At 44.1% G+C, this 14180-nt stretch overlaps 1 protein-coding gene across 9 annotated transcripts in view; it reads right to left on the bottom strand.

Moving 5' to 3' along the window:
* The window catches only part of camta1a (calmodulin binding transcription activator 1a), a 289186-nt gene that overhangs the window by 117766 nt on the left and 157240 nt on the right, over window positions 1-14180 (bottom strand). For all 9 annotated transcript variants that reach the window (XM_030421881.1, XM_030421871.1, XM_030421872.1 and 6 more), the window contains one exon: window positions 7009-7144. In XM_030421881.1, coding sequence (XP_030277741.1) covers window positions 7009-7144 — 136 coding nt within the window. The remainder of the gene's footprint in view (window positions 1-7008; window positions 7145-14180) is intronic.

Raw genomic sequence — 14180 nt, 5'->3', positions numbered from 1 at the left:
TGAGTGATTGGGCAATTGTGAGAAATAAGAGAGGAAAACTAATTACTGCGGTCTTTAAGGAAAACCATGGGTAAAGTGGACGCTCCCATTGCTGGGGGTAAGGCGTTCATGTGGGAAGGCTTTGGTTCAGTCGCTAATAACAACATAACAACCCCCATTAAGCCATTATGCTGGGGTGAGGATCACTGCTTTAATCTTCTGTGCTGGGTAAAAAAAAAAAAGAAAAAGAAAAAAAAAGAGAAATCACACAATAACCAAAGTGGATATTCGCCTCCATAACCTACCTGCCATGCATGGCAACATCTCAAGCTAAATGCTGCAATTTCTATTTAAAGGCCTTAGTCATGATTATATTTGTATCCACTGTGATTTGCTCATTATTAAAATATGATGCTTTTCCTATTCTCTCTTTGCAGGTTCCCTCGTATTAGCATTAATGAACTAGACAACCTGTAGACACTAAACATATACTTCCTGTGCCAGTACAACCACACGTTGATGACGGCTGTATCCAGAACAGCCTACTAAATACTGATGAAGAACACAGTATGCTGTGTGTAGTAAATACCTGTGGTACTTTCGTTGTAGTATACAGTATAAAACTGTCACATGAATTTATTTTGCAGTATGCCAGGTACGTTTGAGTAAAAGTCTCAAAGTATCTGATATTAAATGTGCTTGAGTATGAACAGTACAAGCAACAATTGTACATATATTTATACCTCTACTGTGTGCTGTGGGTCAACCGTTTATCAGCCTGGCCGATTGTTGGATCTGATATTCAGCATTTTTCTGTTTGTCAGAATAAAGGCCTGTTTTATGTACTTGAATACAGATATTAATCAATCAAAAACGCTACTTGTCTCTTGTGTAGCATGCTATCAGCAAAGTTACTAGTAATTTCAGTTATCCAATAAATGTAGTGGACAAGTACAACATGTGCCTCCAAAATGTAGTGGAGTAGAAGTATAAAGTAAATTGGAAATAATCAAATAAAGAACAAGTATGGTAAAATTGTACTTCAGGACAGTAGTTGTTTCACTGCAAATGTAATGCGAGCTGGAGCTTGTTCACCCAATAAGTAAATCTAGTTGCTTTGGGGGCGTAACATTAATTCAATCAAACTGGCTGCTATTCAACAAAACTTGCTGTCTTATAGCGTTTTTGTTCCTTGTTAATGGTCATATTGGTCATATCGACAACATTTTACCCCTTGACGATAACTGTCATAAATCTAATGCAATGTCAAATTTCAAAAATACAGTTGCAGAAGCCGTCTGCGTCGTTGGCTTATGTGGATATGTGAGTCTTATTGGCCTGCTGGATAGCTGTTTATCTCCTCTTATTGAGTGTCTCAACTCCGACAATGCAAATTTTTGATTCATCATCAATTTGAATAAAAATGCCAATATTAGAAATCTACATTGTTGATCGAGTTTTGTTCCACTGACTGGCTGTTGTGACTGTTCCAGCATGCTGCATTGTGGGACATATCCTGCAAATTTTGCTTTTGTTTGCATGCTACAAAACCCAGTGCATACTGCTAGAATAGTAGCTGGTTTAAAAATACATTACATTATAGTAATGCACAATGCAAGTATGCTGCTATATGTGAGAGCAGAAGGTTAGGAGTTATAACCATGGTAACAGTTCTATAAAATATCACACACAGATTGGTCTTAACTCCTCCACAATCAGGTAATTCAAAAAGGAAGAGCTCGCTGTAGGAGCTCCAAGGCAAGGAAAAAAATATTGAATAACAAAGCAGGCTCCAGGAGAAGAGAGAAGACAATGGAAACAGTAATCGATTTACTGTCTTTACAGAGCAGGCAGCTGACTGTTGTTTAGAAGACAGCCTATAAGTTTGAATAAAAATGGAAAACAAACTTTTTTTTTGCTTTGGGCATTGCCTGTATCAGTAATCTGATCTTAATTTCACAGTTGACTTGGAGCAGGGGCAAGAGGGAAAGCATGCATAGTGTCACCTCCTCTTAGAAACAGGGGTTTGTTTAGTGCCCTCTCACATCTGGCCTCACAATCTGGTGATATCAGCCACTGCATCTGTAAATCATTGCTACGGCTGCTACTGAATACACATACAGCCACCCAAAGCAACTCTATTTCACAGATATGCCACTAGTTTGATTATAACTTACCAGTGCAACCCACTGAGATGGCAATAAAATTAAGGAACGTCATTTGTTCCCACCATTTTTCTAACTAGCAGACAAAAAAGTATAAATATAAAGCTTTGCCACAAGAGAGCTCAGGTATAAATGTGCTTCGATGGACAAAAAATATTTGATTTGCTGCAAAAGGAAAGGCTAGACTACTAATAAGATGAGGAGTTAAATGTTGAAGGTCATGTGATATTGAAAGCCAATGCAGTGTAGCATCCCGCGCGCATCCACTAGCATCCACTCCATTACAACATTAGCAACTAATGTTTTGACATTTGTCTTCATTATTATCAATGAACAGAGGCGATTGAGCCACCAGCATGCTCCATTACCTTCCTTCATTGCACAGTTGCACAGTTGAAATCACACATTAGGGTGGATCCAACATGAAATGACAAGTTACGGGGGCTAAGGACGCAGCCGCTGATTATTTAGGTGTCGATGGGTGAGAGGGCTGGGTGAAGGGATGGTGGGGTGGAGCTGAGGCAGGAATGGGAGTTAGGGAATTGGTCGAGAACTGTATTGGCATTAAAGTCTTGGGAGCATGGGGGCGCAGAGCAGCACGGCACACCTTAAGAAGAGAAGCTCATTTCAATCGGTATAATTAGCCTGTGGTAATGAAATAAGTCAGAGGCACTGCCACCTTCACTTAAGAGAAATCGATCTGTGTTTGAGGGAGTTTATTAAAGCTTAGGAATAATGGGGAGCAAGGATAGAGGGGGTGGAGGAGTGGAGGAGATGGGGGGGTTGAGCTGACATTAACAGCTAATCAGATAAGAAGAGGTGGTAGTGTTGGGGTAGAAGCTTGACAAGAAGCAGAACGCAGATCAGTTGGAGTTTGTCAAAGCAGATGTGTCTGAGGTCTCTGCTATTTCACAGCAAGAAGCCAGGGGATGCTAGAGCTATGTGAGACCTACAGCCTGAATTAAGATGACATCACTCCGTGTGAGAATAAAGCCAATCAAAACCTGGTGTAGCTGACGATCCTGACTCAGAGACAGCCACTGGACATCTTCAGTGTGGTTTCAAGGATCCCGATGGAGGTTCGGCCATGGCCATGAGCTGGCAAACAACTTGAGCTTGGTACAAGCAGGGTGTGGTGAGATAATCACTGATGGACATCTCTCCTCAGGTGCCCCAAATGCATGCTGGTTGCTGGGGGTGCTGCTTGCTCATTTATCCAGCCGTCTGGCCAGCTCACCTGGAGTGATGGGGGAGACGTCAGGAAGGCAGGCTGCTATTTCACGGCCTGTTAAGCGCTAATGCCGCAACATGCCCTGCGCTCCAATTTTAGGGAACAGGGAGCATTACCGCCCAACTCAAGGTTCTGTCCGTCTGGACTGTGGACTTAGAGGGTAGTAAAGGGGTGGGGGGGCAGTTAGGAGAAAAAGAGATGGGAGTAGTTCAGGACAATGAATAATCAAGTGAAAGAATTAAAAGACTAAGCAATGAAAGACACAGGGAGACACGTAAAGAGAGTAAAAGGTGGAGACAGCGAGAGGGAGGGAGAAAGAGAGTAGAGCCTTGGTTTACACGGACTGCTGAGCCAGCACTGCGGAGCAGACAGGACAGCAGCAGCACACGCTGACATCTACTCCTGCCACGCTAGGCTGCCTCTTGCAGGCCCCCGAAGGCCCCTCACTCCCGGACTTAAAGCCTCTCCCCCGCTGGAGCCACTGAACATCACTAGCCTGAACCACCCACAACACTTGTCCTCTCTGTGCACTAAACCTGGCCCGTGTAATAACCATAGGACCTCTATTAAGCACTGGATGGCTGGGGAATCAGAGCATCTACAGGCCAGCATGAGTGACACTCCTGTAAAACAAGGGGGGTTACGCTCGAGTTATGTCAATTCTTTGTGTTCTGCCTTGTGAAGGTATGATATGAATTATGTATTTAAATGGATCTTTCTTTTTCTCTTTCTAAACAGAGTACTACGCAGAAATTGATAGCTCTTTATCCTCTCCTGAGGTCTCGTACTTTCACTGAGCAGAAGGCAAGGGCCAAGTCATTTGTATGTGCTTACAGTAAACATGACTGTGCAAGATGGGTCATGGATCCCAACACAGGCTTGTTACAGCAGTGATGGATCACCTGTGTCAGTCTTGACGGGTGAGGTGGTTAAAGGACATGACTCAGATCTTCAAAGGCAGTAAGGACGCGAATGTGTGCACAAAAACACCCAACAAAGACACCGTGTGCCCTGTATTTCTATGTACAGTATGGGAAATAGCAGTTATGATCCAATTTCTATGCATTTTTTAATGTTTCTTTGCAGCCCTCATTCAGTTTTTCCTGTGCTCTCTCTCTTTCCGCTATGCTCACCTTCACACCTTGCACTGGCTCTGCTGCTCACACTGCAATTAGCTCTGGTAAATTAGACTGGTTACAACGTATACAAGCTCACAGAATAAAATCACTGGATTACAGTTACACTTTGTTCCAACGGCTCAAGGAAGAGCCCTCAGTCTTTATGTGTATGACTCGTTTTGCCTCAGTCCATCCTTTTTCTTATGCTGTTGTGTGCTCTACGTTGTATACTACAGGTTTAGTATTTCGATAACTTCATCTCAGCCTCTGACTGCTTAGAGCTACTGATGGATATAAAATACTTTAAAGTCACCAGCGCATTACTTAATGTTGATGTCAAAATTCGACTAAGGTGTGAAGAAAAAACTCCTTCTTCAAACAGCCAAGGGTTGGATGATAAACAAATCTGCCCGCTTTCTATTTCCAGCATTGTTGTTACTGTTTGGGAAATGCACATCTTTTGATGCCATGGCGAGTCAACAGGACCACACGGCATATACAGCACAATGTGTAGCATAAAAAAGTGCATCCTGAGTGCTGTCCTGGATTCAAGAGTCTTTTAGTCTTTTATTTCACGTGATTCCTCTCTAAGAGCCAGTTTCTTCAGCTCTGGCTTGCCAGGAAATATCTTTTCTTCATGTTATTCTTATAAAGCTGGGACTTCTGGTCACAGAGGTCTGGGTATTTTTATACATAACAGTATGTTTCTCATCGTCCAATGTGACAGCTACAAGACCACAGAAGAACACGTGCTATATGGACGAGGGAAGTAGTAAAGACGCAGTAGCTGTGATGTGCCATTTGAGAGAGTGGCTCTCTTTTTCTGGAGCATTGACCAGCATTGATGCCGGAAAATAGGACAGCTGCGTACAGTACAGTATACTGTGGGGGGGGGTGCTTCTGCATGTGCTGTACTGGGCCTAGATGATAAAGCAGACAGCAGACGTAGGGTCAATATGCGGACGCTTTCAACAGACATCTGTTGGCTCTTTTCTTGTAAATATTCTGCTTAAGACAAATGTTTATCTAAAACCTATAGCTTAGAACTGGTTTGAGGGAATAGCTAGTTCCTGAAATAAACTTTACAGACCATGTTTACCAAAGCAGAGCCAACTACAACATATCATAGCCAAATGTCCCTGGAAGCAGTCAAGCAGTCAACAATCAAATTAAAAACTGACCATATTGTATGATACTATCCTGTTGTTGAAACATAAACCTTTAGATTAGTTTGAGGTTTTCTTGTCAACTGAGGTAGTAACTGCATCTTAATTTACTTCTGTCTTGCTTCCAAACAAACATCTTGGGCAATTGCCACTTGGATACAACAGACTCAATGTGTTTGAAATGCTGGTCCTGCTCCTTACTCAGGAAACCAGAAAAACAGGGGCAGAATCACTTCTGAATCCCAGTATGTACAGATTTCCTTGTATTTGATGGGGAAAGGCAAAGATCAAGTTTACATACTGAACATTAGTGTAAATAATCCCAATTCACATGTTAACATAACTGTCAAGTTGACTAACTAAACCTTCTGTAAAGCCAGGACTGTCAGAAACAGGAGAAATATGTAACAGTCCAAAAGGATGAATGTGCGTAGTCCCACCAGGTTATCAGGCCTCTGCAGGACTTGAGATGACACTGAGCTGGCTAAGCAAAGGAAGAGGCCATTTTCTTGGAGTGACAAATATCTGGAAGAGTACAAACAGAGAGCAGAGCCCCTGTTGGGAGAATGCCTGAGCTTTGTCTTTGTCACACTGTGTGACATAGACTCACAGCACCACTCCCTGAGGCGCCCGGTTATGTGTACATGTGCGTGAATTGTGTGCAGGTGTTTGTGTGCGTGCATGTGCGCACACACGAATGGGAGACCAAATTCGCCCACCCTCACATCTCTGCTCTATCTCAACTCCTGTGCTTGTGGCATCTGTTCATGTGACACAATAACAGTGCTGGACCCAAACTTCAGTACAATTGAGAGCAAAGGATATGAAGGAGTTTGGAGCTTAGACTTGCCTGTTCTCATATATGGGCTTGCTGATAAATCAGCGGGGGTGCCAACACTGCATTGCCAACAGCAAGATTGAGCCTAGGTGAGCCAAGGACAGATACAACTGGGCCTTTTATGGCAGAGGCTGGTATGGGGAGTGACTTGGAGTGAGGTAAGGGAACGCTGGCTCCACAGCACTGCTTTGAGCCAGCAAGATTAATGTAGGCTCTCTGGAGCAAAGGCAACATCCAGAGCCTTAATAAGGTACAAACAATCGGTTCCACTCGACTGGCTTCCCAGGGAAAACTATTGTTGTGCCGCATTGTTTCTTGGTAAGGCTCCTTGGAGACACGGGCTGACTGCAGCATGTGACTGTCTCCATTACAGCCAGGGGAGAGCTCTATGTAGACCTGTGTTTGTCTGTGTCAGGGTGAAGGTTGACTCTCACCCGCCCCACACCCACCCCCGCCCCGCCTCTTTCCCCATTCACTCCCTCCAAATTCAAACTCTTGTAAGCACACTCACCTCAACTCCCTGTACTTTCAGCTTCATGTGATCCTCCCGTGTGGTCTTCCCGTCTTTCCTCTTCTTCCAACAGTAGCCATCCTTTCTGTACTTCACCTTCTTCCTATTGTACAATATCATCGACCCATTCTGCGGCCTGGATCCGTGGAGACAGGACAGAGAGAGGGAGAGCAAAAGAGAGAAAGATGAAATGAGATGAGAAGAATTTTTAGGCAAAGCTACAGCACAGCTAAGGGACTCATTTTAGAGATGTACAAAGAGGCCCGACACGAGTCTGCGCCAGGCAGAAAATGCACCAGTGACTTAGATGACAAGACTTCTTTATGGTGTTTTTCAGCATTGGTATGCACAGTTTGACAATGAACAAAGCACCCTTCAGCATACATTTCTCGCAATGAGGAGTGCGTGTGCTCCGAGCAGCTGAAGTGACACTCCTCACGGAGTAAATTACATGAAGGCCAGTGTGTAAGGCAGGCAGAATGGGGGGTGGGGGTGGGTTCCGTCCTTATCTCTCATTCATCCAACTTAAATGAGTTGTGGTGGTGGAAGTCCCTCGGGGTAAGAGAAGATCCTCCCTCACACTCCATTCATAATTCATTCTCCCTCCACCAGACCACAGCCTGTAGGCTCATAATGATATAATGTAACTATTTGATGATAATCTGCCTTTCCACTTCGATTTGTAATACAGGCATTTGGCACTCAGTGTTAAACATTAACAGAAAGTGTAGCATAAAACATTTATGACTTACTCAACAATTAGTGAGCAGTTGGACATAGTTTTGTGTGCATGTCCTTGTGTGTATTGTGTGAAGTGGCCACGTATCATCAGTATGAATCCATACGCCACACTGCACATCAGTTTCCAACACATTTCTGCACTCTTCCAACACACACACACACACACACACACACACACACACACACACACACACACACAGCTGCTATGATTTGGAGCTCTCCCAAATGAGAACAGGTTTGCCTGAGTGTTTGGTGCCTCACAGTGAACGAGTGGGAAAGCCGCCTGCCCAAGCTGCTGAGGAAGCAGTGTAACTGTTGAGGGCGGCTTAACCATCCAGTCAGTTGGTGAGCCTTGTTAGCCGTGTGCTCACTGCACACATGCATGGACACAATACACACACACACGCACACACACACAAATATAAAAAACAAGAAACATGAAAAACTGGAAGAACTCTCATCAAAGCAAAGAACAAAAGCCGGGCTGATTGCTGTCGTCTGTAACAATATTCAAAATGAGGAAACCCAACTGTTGTTTTTTGAGTTGTTTTGTTGTTTGTTGTAATTTTTTTCTCACGAGATCTATTTATAACATTGCATGCATCATTTTGCAGGGCTGCCTATGGGGGCCAGGGCGCATGTTTATCTTGGTATCACTCATCAATCATTTTCCCGGCCGGATCTCAGGGGCCAGTGGAGAGGGAGGAGAAGGGGGAGGTGGGGTCCCTGCAGTCCCCCCTCTGTGGCCCCTGACAGCACCTTCTAATGAGAGACGCCACTCACACACTGACGTGCTCTATCCTTTCTGATCTCCCTTCTTCCCTTTCCTCCTCCCTTTCCCCCTCGCTACAGCCTCTCTTCTTGCCGTCAGTCAACTCAAGCTGTGCACTAGGGAATGTTTTTGTCTCCTCCCTCGCTCCAAATCTTCTTCTGCGTTCTCTCTCCCCCTCGTTTCATCTGTCTCAGGATCCCTCACCTCCGCTATCCCACACCTCCCTCTCTCCGGCTGTCCTCTCCTCATTCACTGCCCTCTCTTGTTTCGTACTCAGCATACTTTGCAGAAAACAACCATTAAACAGACATTTTTATTGGTCAGTTTGAAAAGTGGAACTGCTCAATGGCTGTATGGGATATACAAGGAGAATAAATTGTGATCTACTTTACAGCATCTGTAATGTCACCCATCTTGGAGGTGTGATCATAAACGGCACTCATGAACTGAGAACTTTGCAGATTTGCTGAAATCTCAACATGTACTTGTACAGATTTGCATCCTAAATGTCACCTGAAGGACGCTCAATTGACATGCCAACATCAGCACTTGGTATCAATCAAACACCGGAATGGCCCTCTCTCTAAAGGCGTGATCCTATTATTTGTTTCAGTATCATTCTGGGTTTTGTCCTTCAAAAGATACAAGGAGTGTGTGCTTCTTAAAATGTAGCACTGCTTGAGACAAAAAGATGGGTGCAGATGAGATAAGGCAGAAAATCAAATGACACGGGGCTATCTGATCTCCTCCCGAGCACTGGAAATTGGGGTGAGGCTTCGGTGTCAGAGGCTCCACGCCGTATTTATCGGCTCTGCGCAAAAACTTATTCGCTCAGCTATTTTTGAGGGACTGTTAGGTGGATGCTATTTTCAATTCAAGGCACTTGGACCCAGAGGAGAGAGCCTAGGCACTCACTCTGGAGTAGGTCTGAGGCATAGGCCAGTCTAAAATGCACGCTTTGGCAATATAATGTGTCTCCTCTCCCTCCCGCTGTCTCTCTCTCTCTCCCTCCCTCCCTCGCACTCATCTCCTACCACTGTATACTTAGGCGCTTCAATTAATCTTATCAGAATTATACATATTTATACATGAGGGGGAAAAGCTAACTGCTCTGTTATCAAAGAAGCGTGACAGGAGGCCCTCTGTCTCAGATGCCTAAATGTGGCAGATTAATATGGAAATAAAGGCCTCTGACAAAGTGCACACAAGCTCCACAGCTGCCTCGCTTCTCTTTGGAGTTTGCAGCGATAATAAGCTTTACCCTCAGGGTGGTGTTAGGCCTTGTCCAGTCCTTTAGGAATCATTCATTTACCCAGGTAATGGCATTCGCTCAATCAGATTTGTTCATTTGAAAAAGTCGAGGGAGGATGGGGGGTTTATGAGGTTGGTGACGTGTTCAGCATGGGTAACAAAGGCAAAGCAGGGGAGCCCTGGGCCGCAGGCAGGGAGAACACCCTGACAGGCTCAGCCTCACTGTCTAAAGGTCTATAGGCACATTTACACCAAAATTAGCGTGTATGTGTGGGTTTTTAAGTTCTAAAAAATAGGTGATGGACACCTTTCTCATTGCAAGTAGACGAGTTTGTCTTTCAGTTATTTTTTCTTTTGTTTGTCACATTCAAGAATGCTCTGAAAAAAAACAAAAAAAAAAACGGGAACAGTAGCATGCAAAAGATCATATTCCTTATCAGACTACAACCAGAAGATTTAAAACTTTACAAAAGTCCGACTCAGTAACATTCTAGATTAGACACATCGTTTTCTCACGGAGCTGATGATTGAAAGTAGTAGGGAGTGAGACATCTTGTGTCTTCCTCATTCAAACTTAAAAAGATGTGAACAAATCAGCAGCCATAGCTTCAACACATGTCACAGAAACACGCCTGACAAGGGGAGAAAATTTACATGTCAACCCTGGTGTTTTTGACCCAGGGGTATATGTCTATCATACACATTAAAACTAAAGACGGAAGCCAGATGTTAGTGGGTGGTTTTTTTTCCAATGTGAAAGACTGAGTGAGCTAAAACAAAAAAAAGACAGAGAGACAAATTCTCCTCCTTCAGCTGTAATGAGTGTGGAGAATCCACAGCTCTGGTGAATCATCCTAAAATCCTAAAATGTGAAAACAGGGTGATGAACTTTTTGAAATTTTCTGACCTGAGTATTTATACAATTCATGCAGAACACAAACATGTTGTGCAAGTACACACCCATTCTTGGCAACTTTTAGCTATTTACAGAAAAGTAATAAAAAACACATTTGTCCTCAGTATATTACTTATAATACATGAAATAAGCTATTGTTGTATTACCAGACTCAAGACTACTCAACTATATCAAGTGTACTCAAGTGTAAGACAAGCATTCAGCATTTTAATTATTGGTACTCCAGCTTATAATAGTAAAAATTTGGTGCTGCTGGATGTATTCTTCTCAAAAGGGATACAGAGACTGAAATATTTTTGGAGTCGATGTAGCAGTAATAGCTGGGCTCTAGCCTCCCTCCCCCCATCTTCTCTCTACCCTATTCCCCATGATGCCCTGGGTTTGATTAATACCATACATGCTGTTTTTCTCCCCAGCAAGCTCAACTGGAAGTGCAGCCAGGAGGAGAGGGGAGTATAGGAGAGTACAAGAGAGTATAGGAGCGTACAGGAGACGAGAGGAGAGGAGAGGAGAGGAAAAGAGAGGAGAGGAAAGGAGAGGAGAGGAGAGGAGAGGCTTTGAAGATCGGATGGTGAGCTGGTTTGGGGCCTGAAGTGGCTGCAGAGGGAGGCAACACCTGCTGTTCTCAATTACCCATCAGAGCCTTCAGCCATCACAGCCTTTACCCCACTGTGTCAACAGCCACACTCACACCTACTACTCATCCAAACACACACACACACACACACACACACACACACACACACACACACACACACACACATATTAAGTATAAATATGAGGTACAAATATGCCCCTGAGCACTCACACACATGCATCATACACATACACACTAAGTTTGTGGTAACCCTGTTGCTCCATCCAGGGAGAACATTAATAGCACAACGAGTGACAGAACATCAATAACACACTGATGCTGGTCATTACTGGTTCTGTCAATCACAGGTAAAACATAGGTCACATGTGTTACGACACATGGGTGTGAGCAAACACACACACACACACACACACACACATCTGGAGCTGTCGACACTGAGCAGAGGTGTCTAAACGTGTAATGTAATTATGCTTCAAGCAACGGCACTCTATTAGATGGCACATCATCTTTGAGCTGGTGCGAGCAGAAAGGTGCCGGCACCGCATCGGGAGCTCCTATCTGGACGCATCACGTGCAATTGATGACTCGCAGATAAGCCGCTCCCTTCAGCCCTGCCAAAGAATGCATCAGGAAGTGGGGCGTTCGCTAAAACTACTTTAAATGTAAATCTGCCACGGCCTCAGGATTGAGATTCATTGTCTGCGCTGCTCTGAACCCCTCCAACTCCCCCGCCAGTGTTCGTATGTCGAGACGCCGCAGGTCGCGTACCTCTTTGACTGCCAATGAGGCCTTGGCGCCTGGTCACTGTCATGCCCACAGTTTTTACTACTCTCGTCCTCAACCCTCACCTATGAATGCTTAATTATGTATGGTAATTAATGGATTAAGGGGCACTGTGTTGGGTCAGTCAGCTGGAACAAGTTACGCAACATCTTTAAAATCATATCACATCCTCCCTTTGCTCGCCGTAACATGTTGATCTTTATTTTCCCCTCTCAGAGCAGTCTGGTTAAACAGTCACGGTCATCTCTGAGAGAAAACGCTGGTCACGGCAACTGAACCATAAATTTAAGTTTTAATATGATACCATGTATCTCAAAGCCTGTACAGATGGAGCAGTGTTTGTTTACCCAATGTGTTCGACTAAATACAGCAATAATGATGAGAGGCTAGCTGGGCCCCTGGAGTTGTAATTCAGGATAGGGAGACAGATCGTGTGCCTCCCCTCATCCTCTCTATCTATACTGCCGCCGACTGCCACAGAACTCAGGCCTCAGCCCACTGCCCTCCAGCACAAAACAGATGTTCCCCACGCACTTATCTGAATGAAAAAATCACAGACAATTTACAAAGAATATAAATTACTGTTGTAGCTAGACATCAATGTCTCTGTCCCTATAAGACCTTGTAAAGAGGATAAGGGTGAATTGGTGTGGGAGGGTGGGTGGATTGTTGGGAGACAACATAAGGCGGCGGATGGGAGCAGCAGGGGAGGAGGGTGGTGCTGCTCTTATCTGGTCCACAGCAGCCCGGCAGAATGAGAGAGAGGCTGGTGACTGGCGGTGATGCTGCGCTGATAGCACTAAGCCGGTTTCATGCACATTTCAGGGAGGCTGCCATCACTACTCAGACTTAAAGCTCTCAGCTGCCGCCAGTGGATGAAGTTGGGACGCTATTTACAAATAGCCATGTTGTTCACTAGTTACACTGCTCCATTCTCTGTGTCAACACATACACACATAGCCATGGGGGCTAATGTGCAGCTTTGATGTACAGCTTAGGTGACACAGAATTTGAATTTCAGAGCTTGTAAGGTTTTGGCTGTGAAGACATTTCTTATTGACTTGAAATGCATACCGTCACCGTCACCGTATGTGTGTGTGTGTGTGTGTGTGTGTGTGTGTGTGTGTGTGTACGTGTGTGCGCGTGTGTGTATGCGTGTTAGTGCATAAAATATGTTTAACTGGTTCGAAATGATGATGACTTTCAACCGCTTGCTCAAAAGGCTTCCACATTATATTTGTGGTGAACGCTATTTTCAGCCTTTAGTCAGTATGCATATGCTTACTTGGAAATAGCGTCTACAGAGACGATGATTCATACCTCACATCCTCTCCGCTAATCTTCACAAATCATCCGTGGTGTGTCTCAGTACGTTGTAAATAAAGGTGCCATCAGAAAGAAGCCTCTCTGCGGCCCAGCTCTTGCTGACAGCTACATGCTGTGTGCATCGAGCATGTGTAGACTTAAGTCCTGTAGCACTGCCTTATTATGACAATTTGTAAAGAGGATGCTTTTGTACATTCAATAATGCATGGGCAGCAGGGAATTGCACACAGCGTTATTTTATGTCATGGGGTAAAGTTGCTGTTTTATCAGCTTACGTTCTCCTGTGGTAAGGAAATACTAATGCAATTAAATCCAAGTCGAAACCGACTGCAGCAAGAAAAGGTCAGGTTTTCATTATTGGTAACAACAACCTTGCTCTCTATTAAAACAAGAAGCAGGAGAATTCAGCCACCTAGTTAATGATGTGGCCATGTATTTTTCAAGAGCCCAATTCAGAGCAGATGATCAAAGATTTGTATCTCTTTTTCCTGGTGTCCTGTTGATGCTACATTCAGCAAATACCATGAACTTCTTTCATTGACAGGATTTAAGAGAAAAAAAATGAAAAGCCAGCATGTAAAAAGAAAGTGTAAGGACGGGTCAGAGGAAGACAATTATAAGAATGAGGATCAAAACCTTGATTATAAAGCTGGACCACGAAGGGTAAAACCTTGATCCTGCTTGTACTTGCAAAGGTTTATGCGAATGTGCCGATTTTTTCTTTTCTTCCCCAACATGAAAGACCCACTACATGTATACAGTAAAGGCATTACCCTCAAATTCTT

This window comes from Sparus aurata, chromosome 7, assembly GCF_900880675.1.
Source record: "Sparus aurata chromosome 7, fSpaAur1.1, whole genome shotgun sequence".
Classification (NCBI taxonomy): Eukaryota; Metazoa; Chordata; class Actinopteri; order Spariformes; family Sparidae; genus Sparus; species Sparus aurata.
This window is presented reverse-complemented; position numbering and strand designations above follow the sequence as displayed.